Source organism: Chenopodium album, chromosome 20 (assembly GCF_948465745.1).
Source record: "Chenopodium album chromosome 20, dcCheAlbu1.1, whole genome shotgun sequence".
In the NCBI taxonomy this organism is placed as follows: domain Eukaryota; kingdom Viridiplantae; phylum Streptophyta; class Magnoliopsida; order Caryophyllales; family Amaranthaceae; genus Chenopodium; species Chenopodium album.
The window spans coordinates 39889634-39898810 of NC_137853.1; the positions used below are offsets into that span (position 1 = coordinate 39889634).

Genomic DNA, 9177 nt, shown 5'->3' on the forward strand with positions numbered 1-9177 from the left:
CCCGCATTACGAGGGGGTTTGTAGAAAATAAAAAAAAAAACAAAAAAAAGGTTATTACAACACTACACCAACTTCTTCCAAAGATAAAACCAACAAAGGGTAATTTCGTAATTTAACCACTCACGTAGCGTAACCAACACTAGAACGTGGCTGTAAACGGTCGTACCACGAAAACACAAATATCCCCCGAACCACACCACGTACCGTTTAGGTTCGGAAATCCCGAACCTAATTTATCCCACCTGCCACGTAGGATATCCACGTGGCAAATACTCAATCCTAGTCAGCATGACTCCTATAAAACTCACATAGCATCCATTGTCTCCTCTTTATCCTTCTTCACACATAAACACTCACCCTCTCTCTTCCTTTTTAAACCGATGAACTAAAACCACCAAACTCTAAAAATAAAAATAAAAAGAAAAAAAACTTCCATTTTTCTCCATGAAAATTCAGTCTAACCGCTTCACCTTTCTCTGAGAAATAATGGCAGCAAATTCGTGTGAGTTTGAATTTGAACACTGATTTTTCTTTTTTTTTTTAAAAAAAAATTTATTTTATTTTCCTGATTAAGAAAAAAATAAAAAAAAAGGTTGAGTTTACTTAGCAGAGTTTACAAGTTATTCCATGCTGTACCTCGCAAATCACAAGGTGTTGAAGCATTTCTAGGGTATAATTTACGCCTAATCTTTCTCGGAATCCGTGAATTATATATATAATTATAGTTATAATTGTAATCAATTATTATTATTTAGGATAAAAAAAATTGGTAATCGGTTTGTTTGGAGATGCGAGAAATGGCGATGAAGCGCGATTTGAAGATTATCTACATCAATTGATATTATTCGAGGGAAAAAAGCGGAAAAATCGAGCTGAAAATCGTGTTTTTTGGGAGGTTAAAATGACAAAAATGGAGTACCGAGGAATTGAGAAAAGCGAAGCTTCATCAGAGTTAGTGTAAAGAAAGAGGAGAGAGAATTTTGGAGGTTTTTGGTGTGGAATTTGATCATCAACATCATCATGCCTTTATCGATGAAGATTCAGCCGATTGACGCCGGCGCCGGCGAAATTCCGGTGGTTGAGCCGCCGGCGATGAAGCAGCCGATGGTGAAGTCGCGGCTTAAACGGCTGTTCAGGATCTCGGTTTCTGAGCCGACTGTTCCGGTGGCTTCGTCGGAGATGTTTGAGCCGAGTTCAGTTTGTTTAGCTAAGATGGTTCAGAATTTCATCGAGGAGAGTAACGAGAAACCCTCCCAATCGTCTGCGGTTAGGTGTGGGAGGAACCGGTGTAATTGCTTTAACGGCAACGGAAGTGACGGGTCCGATGGTGAGTCGGATAACAATGTGTCCTCCGCCGACGTCTGTGACTTTCTCAAGGTAAGCTGAATCAATTGGCTCAATTTGATTGTGTATTCGATTGTCGTCTCCTCGTTTTTTAATCGTCTCGATTGGAACTAATTTGTGGCTGTTGGTTGTCGAGTGCAGAGTTTGGTGGTGTGCGCGAGTATGAATGAGAGGAATGTGTTGGCTGATACGGCCAAGATTGTGGCGGAGAAGAAGACATGCAAGAGAAAAGATGAGCTTAGGAAGATTGTTATTGAAGGTTTAATGGCGCTTGGTTATGATGCTGCAATTTGCAAATCTAAATGGGAGAAATTCCCCTCTTTTCCAGCTGGTAATTTAATTTCCTCTCAATTCAAATTAATTTTAGCTTAATTTGGTACTTTATTTGTTCTAATTGGCCTGATTATATTCCAAATTTGATGTCTGAATGCGAAATATAGAAGTTTTAGTTCTTGATTTTTGTTAGCAATTTGGAACTTTCCCAATATATTGGTTAGTATTAGTATAAAGATTAGATTATAATTCTCTGAATTTCTGCCTATATAATAGTGATTTCTGTTTTAGGATGATTTTTATATATACAAAAGAAAAAAAATTGTTCTTTTCATATTGGTCTCTAAATTTCTGCTAGAAAATTAGTGATTTCTGTTTAATTGGGGTTACAATTACTTAAAAAATTTGCAAATAAAATGAATTGATTGAAGTTTTGGGGAATTTGTGGAACAGGGGAATATGAGTATGTGGATGTGATTGTGGGAGGAGAGAGACTGATAATCGACATAGACTTCAGGTCAGAATTTGAGGTTGCAAGATCAACCAAGACCTACAAATCAATCCTTCAGACACTCCCTCACATCTTTGTGGGAAAATCCGACCGCCTTTCGAAGATAATTTGCATTCTCTCTGAAGCTGCTAAACAAAGCCTTAAGAAGAAGGGTATGCACATCCCTCCTTGGAGAAAAGCTGATTATGTTCAGGCTAAGTGGCTGTCTCCACCCACCCGAATCGCCCCCGCCTCAACCACTACAACTGCCACTGTCACCGCTACTCCGCCCCCGAGCCCACTCTCCCCTGCTAGCTTTGTCATCAATTCTGATGAGCTGAGCCCTAATAGGGCCGCGGAGTCTGATCATCACCAAGCTGATGAGTCAGAGCAGAGCCGGAGCTCGCCACCATCGGAGTCGGTGTTCGAGATGTCCGAGAGCTCAGGTGAGGAGGATGTCAAGGAGAAAAGGAACAACAATAATCCCAAGAAAGGTCCTGAACTTGAGGCTAATATAATCACTGGCTTAGCTTCTATCATGGAGGAGAAACCATAGAGAATGAAAGAAGATGAAATTTTGATCCTTTTTTTGTCTTAATTTTTTCCCTTTTTTTGATCCCAAATTTTCTTTTTTGAGGGAGTTAGTTTTTGGGTAATTACTGTTAAGAAGATGCAAAAGTTTATTATAGAGGGGATTATGTTTAACTACTACTTACTACTACTAGCAACAAATATTACTACTACAGTACTTGATAAGAGTGAATTGCATGGGTGGGTGGTAGCTTTTGACCTCTAGCTCTCTCTCCCTTCAATCCCTTCTGGTTTTTTGTTGTAAGGGTTATTATATTACAATCTCTACCTACTGATATCAATCATATCAATAAATATACAAAAAAGCAGCAAATATATTGTCATATATAGTATTACATCTTCAATCTTTGTTTTTCGATCTTAATTTTTCGATTATATACACCTTCGATCTTGTTTTCCCTCATTCGATATCTGTTTATTCAATTCATTCTCGCTGTTCTCTGTTTGTTCGACTCGTAATGTTCGATTCTGTATGTGCTATACACCTTTGCTGTATTAACATGTTAAGAGTGTGAAGCTTAATCATCTGATATGCAGTAGCTTAAGACAATTTGAGAATACAGCAAAGACAAAAGGGAGAAGAAGAAAAAGGGAAAAGAAAGGTGAGAATTCTGAATTCAGCTTTATTTTTGTTGTTTAGCAACTACTATATCCTTTTTTCAGGCTAGTTAATATTTTAATTAAATTACTTTCTTGGTAAGCTGGGAAGTGGAGAATCTAGTGAGAAAATTGAATTGAACCCTCGTGCTATCTCGATTATTGTGGGTGAGAGATTGAAGGTGGTGTGAGAAAATTTATGTTCATCACACTATTTCAACATTATAATATAAAAATAAACATTACTCCGTATTATATATCTGCCATTGTTCTTTGTTAATTCAATTATAAATTAATCTTAATTTGGATAAGATCAAATGGTTTTTAAAGTACATTAGAAATTAGAAACTAGTACTTCTAATTAGTTTTTTCAGTACAGATTCTGGGTTTGATCAGATTAATTTGACTTAATTATTTTTTATGTTTGACTAATTCTTCTCTGTTTATTTTTTCATGTGAACACTTATAATATGGGGTTTTTGTTCTTTTTGTGTTTCTTTGCTTGTTACTGGGTAGGTTGTGAGTTTGATCTTTTACCTTCTTTATAAAGATGATAAAAGAAAAAGATGGTTCTTTACTCTTTAGGGAAGCCTCTCACATTCAGTCAATCTAAGTTCTGTCCTTTTGTGGTTGTATGATTCTTCACTTGTAGCAATAAAAAGGCGGTGTTTAGCTACGTTCATTTTGATTCCAAGATTTCGCCTGTATGTAATGTAATTCGTCTCGTCCAGAACCTTCTCGAGTCCATCAACAATCGATCAACATAGAATCGCAAATTATTAGGATTATTTTGTGGTGGTGATGTTTAGATACATGAATGAATCATGGTTATGGTTAAGCAATCCTTTTCCTTGATGTTTAAATATGTTCAAAATGTGTCTCCTCTGTGATGGGATGCCTGGTGAAACGTTGTTCTCTTACATAGTTACAAGAAAGTAAATAGGGATTTTTTTTTTGAAAGGAAGTAAATAGGGATTTTTATGGTTTCAGGAGAAAGAGAAATTATTATTATGATGGGATTTTATTTTATTTAATTTTATTAACTTTTTTTAGGCTGACAAATGGAGTATATTTGGTCACCAGGAGGAACAAACAGGAGGAGCCCACTATTTGTGACCCATTGTACACGCAAAGAGACTACTCGTAGTTAATAGTCGGTGGGATCCATTTCCTTTTTTTCTTTTCATGCATTATTTTTACTCGAACCTTCATAATTTGTTTTACTTTTCACCTTTACCCTTTATTATTCAAATAAAGTTAATGCTATAGGAATAATTTTTTAACCACACTAGCTCTCGATATTATGTTAAAAAAACCAACGCAATCGCTCTCGATATTATGTTAAAAAACCAACGCAATCAGTTGTTGGTTAAAAACTTAAAATCCATGATCGATTTATATACTTTAAAATCCATGAATATTGATACTATAGGACTGTATGTAGTGAATGTGAGGGTAAAATGGGATAGACGGAAAAGAAAAGGGTATGATGGGAATATTATTTTTACTGTATTAATATTTATTTTTATCCTTTTCTTTATTTGGTTTTTATTAAATATATTAATATTATATTGGTGAGGTGGGGTTGGAGTGGAGGGGTCACCAACTTTGGTTGTTTACTCAAATTTGAAGGAAGGGTCTATTTGAAATTGTACATAATTATAATTCCTGTGCTACACTTTCAGGCTCTTTTACCTTTAGCTTTGGTCTTTTATGTGAACCTATCATCAAGGGTTGTTGCGCATAAAGTTTGCATAAGGTGTTTGCTTGTTAACGGCTACATTCCCCTGTTTTTCTCTACCTTTTATTCTTTGAAGGTGAGATTATTAAAAACTTATCTAGATGCTAAATATCTCAACTAATTAAGTTGGGTTAGATGGTTGTTTTGAAGGTAATTTACTCTAATAAATTGGTTTGAGTCCTACTTAAGAGTCTTCGCGACTCTTTCTAATGATGGAAAATCGATTATAATTAGGAATTGTACCGAAATTAAACATACCAAATGTGTTAAAAACTTGTATTACATATGCAATTTTTTGATGAATTTTGTCGAAAAGGCTTTTACTTTAATTAGTAAAACACACAAACTATGTGCGATGCTTTGAAGCACAAGTGATGGCTTCAAGTAATTACTCAAAGTTACTTTAATTATCTTTCACTAAATGCACTAAAATTACAATTTAAAGCGAGTTAGAAACTTGTCGAGACTAATCAAACCTTTTAGGCATGTATTACAAATTTATGCATCGACAATAGCCGAACTTCATTAAGATATGTTCGTCTAATTATAGGAGTTTTCACTTGTCTACATACCTACTGTTTATGTGTAAACTTTTTATGCGCATTCCCTCGAAGAAATATGGCCAATCTTTGGTATATTGTTTATTTAATAAGGATTCATTTCCTTAGACTTATCTGAACCTATTTGTCACTATACAAACATAGATAATGTTGTAAACTAAATTGAAAGTAATAACCCTTAATCACCACCTTTAATAGAAACGCTTCATTCCTAAATACTAGCTATAAGATTGTCGTCTCTTAAGACAATAACCTAATCTATCCTTGCTACATTCTTCGTCTAACCTCTATGAGTCTATGGCTCTATACTATCGTTGATTTGCAACAAAATCCGCAACTTGATTTGCCCCACGGCTATACACACTAGAGGTTGTTGATCTCATAATATTGCACCAGGGATACTTTGCCTTTACATGCAAACTATAGACTCATAGCAACACTGCATATATTAAAAACACATAACTTCATCACATACATCACTGCACTCTTCCATCACCTCTGAAATTTATTGTAAGGAAATCAATCGATCAGTAAATGTTCTTGTGTTACAATTTTCATGAATTTTTGAGCAAGCTTAGCTAGTAGTCTGATTATATATTCATACACCTCGTACTTAGGAGGGTCCACATTAAACAGAAAAAAATTAGGAATATCTTGGAAATTGAAGCTTATAGTATATTTATGAATATTAGAACTGGTTGAAACAATCATTGCATTTTTTCTGGGGTTAAATAATTTAATTCAGTGATGGTTCAATTTTTTTTCACCAAATTTTTTGAAAGCTATATACTTGTCTTTTTGCAATGGCTGAGTAAGTTGATTAAATTTGTGACGTAAGAAAGAGGGATAAATGGGTTTTGGTTTATTCAGAAATTGGAGTTGTATATTATTGGCAGGAAAAACTAATCAATTTTACTCTCTTATTTAAGAAACTATTAAACCATTTTTATGTGAAGAAAGCAATGTTTCACCTAATTTTCTGACATCTATTTCTCAGACTTGGTAGTTTATCAATAATCTTACCCCTGTCAACAAATTTAATTGCTTCTTGCCTGTCAGAAACCATTTTTTTTTTAAATAGTTGTACATAATGTATAAACGAGTTTCGATTTCAGATCTTATGTGTATAATGTTGCTTCATAGACATTTACGCGAGATTAGTAAGCTTGGTTGACCTACTTTGTTTAAGATTACATTGTATTGATCTGTTACAGATTAGTATTATTGTAGTATTATTTGAGGAGTGAAGTTAACTGTATGATTAATAAAATACAAGGGATGTACAGAAAGTCAATAGATTCAGATGGTTGTCAAATCTAATATGTACATTTTGTGCATTATTCTCACTAACTAACTACTTAACTGACATTTAAGGGGTTGAAAAAAATGATTAGTGAGAAGAGATTATTGTAGTATACAAGGGCGAAGCTACATGGGGGGCGGGTGAAGGCCCGGCCCCCATGACCCAATTTCGTGGCCTATTATTTTAACTGTTGGCCCCTACAAATTATTAGAATAATATTATTCTAGTTATACATTTAGTTGTATTCAACACTTGCCGTAGTGGTATGACTCCCATTATTTCGGATTTTAGATCCTAGGATCAAGTCCCATTAGAGACAAAGACTAGTACTTTTTTTTTTAAACCCCAATTACTGATAGGTTTCGACGTTGTTAATTTGTTTCACTACTTAATCAGTAATTTTATTATTTTTTTTCCTCAATTTTTTATAATAATTTGTAAAATTCTTCTTTATAATGTTAATTGCTAAGGTTTTACTCATTACTAAACTTTTTTAGATAATCCATTGAATTTTTTCACCTTATTCACCTAAGCTACTTTGTTTGTCGTTTGCTATTTATAAATACAAAAGGTTTTGTGTGAGACCGGACTCACGTGAGACCGGGCTCAATAACAAAAGTCCAACAAAAAGGCGCGGGCTGACTAAACCCGATCGCGAGGCCCGTAACACCAAATACATGACAGTAATATTCTAACACCTGACAATAATATTCTTATACATGACACTAATATTTTAATATTTGACAATAATATTCTAATACATGATAGGTAATATTCTAATACTTGACAATAATATTCTTATACATGACACTAATATTTTAATATCTGACAATAATATTCTAATATATGACAGTAACATTCTTATACATGACACTAATATTTTAATACCTGAAAATAATATTCTAATGCATGACACTAATATTCTTATACCTGACAATAATATTCTAATTCCTGATTAAAATGGTCTTATTACTGATAAAAATAATCTTATTCATGACTAAAATTTTCTAATTCCTGAAGAATATTAATCTACTACCAGACAAGTATTCTAATATAAAACATTAAAATTTAATATCTGACATTAAAAGTTTAATATCAAACATTAAAAGTTTTATATCTGACATTAAAATCAATATCTAAATTTTAAATTTTAATATCAGAAATTAAAAATCCATATTCTTCTCACTTCTCCATTTCCATTGTTTACCACTTTCTCTCTCCTCTAGTGAATTAAACCCCCAATAAGTGCCAATCCCATTACACCCACCTTTCAGAAGATGTAATTCAGAACAAGCATTAGAGGCAATCTAATCGCAGTCCAAAATCGTACATACCCATAAATAATCGACGAAACTAGGGTACTAGAAATGATTGCCAAAACCTAGAACGATTGCAAAAACTCGAGCCACTGAAACAAGTAGAAGATTACAATGGAGTGGTTGAGAAGGTGGTGCGCTGGGAGTTTGCGGCGGCGGAGGAGAGAGAAAAACGTGCGAAACAAGCCGAGGAAGTGCGAGAGGTAGAAAACGTACCATTGATGAGAAGGTTTGGCGTTTTTGGCTGGACCCTTGAACGGACTCACCGTGAGTCCGTTCTACACAAAAGTTTTACTTATAAATAAGATAATGTATAATTAAAGATGATCTAATTAGATTCATCTCAATTTAAATAATTCGTATATAATTTTTTTGTAATGTTTACAAAGACTTAATTAGATATACTAATAGTAATGAAATATATTATGAAGCTTAATTGTCTTCATAAAACTAGTAAATATATGACAGAAGAATAGAGGAAGTGTTTGTATATCATCAAAATTGATATGTATGTTATTATTTTGATAATTGTGATAGGTAGGATATCTCATCTAACAAATATATATTTTAGTAGAATGCATGGATTAAAAAAGAATCAGCGGTTTTTTTTTTCCTTCTTACAGTTAAAGTATCAAACTATTTTCACATTAATTTTATTTTATTTAAGTGTTAATCGGCCCCTATAACTTTAAAATCCTGGCTTCGCCCCTGCTCCCAGCATCTGTACTAACAATGTTTCTAGTGCAGGTCATGTTGTTGTGAGGGTGTGGGGGGGGGGGGGGGGGGGGATGGTTCTATACTCGTGAATTGAGATGTTGAAGGGCTTTACTCTTTAGAGAAAACTGCCAAAGACACGAGAATTTCATCATCCTACCTCGGCTCTTAGTGCAGGTAAACATGCACTATATTTAGGTCTAAAGTATTTCATATACCATGCATTTTTGGACCACCTCTTCTTCGTA

The 9177-nt window shown here is 34.1% G+C and overlaps 1 protein-coding gene across 1 annotated transcript; it reads left to right on the forward strand.

Moving 5' to 3' along the window:
• The first annotated feature begins 343 nt into the window (after window positions 1-343).
• Window positions 344-3025, forward strand: LOC145598318 (uncharacterized). Its single transcript, XM_081654657.1, has 3 exons — window positions 344-1377; window positions 1486-1675; window positions 2071-3025. The coding sequence occupies exons 1-3, from the start codon at window positions 1021-1023 to the stop codon at window positions 2661-2663; spliced, it is 1140 nt and encodes a 379-aa protein (XP_081510783.1). The 5' UTR covers window positions 344-1020; the 3' UTR covers window positions 2664-3025.
• The last annotated feature ends 6152 nt before the right edge of the window (window positions 3026-9177 follow it).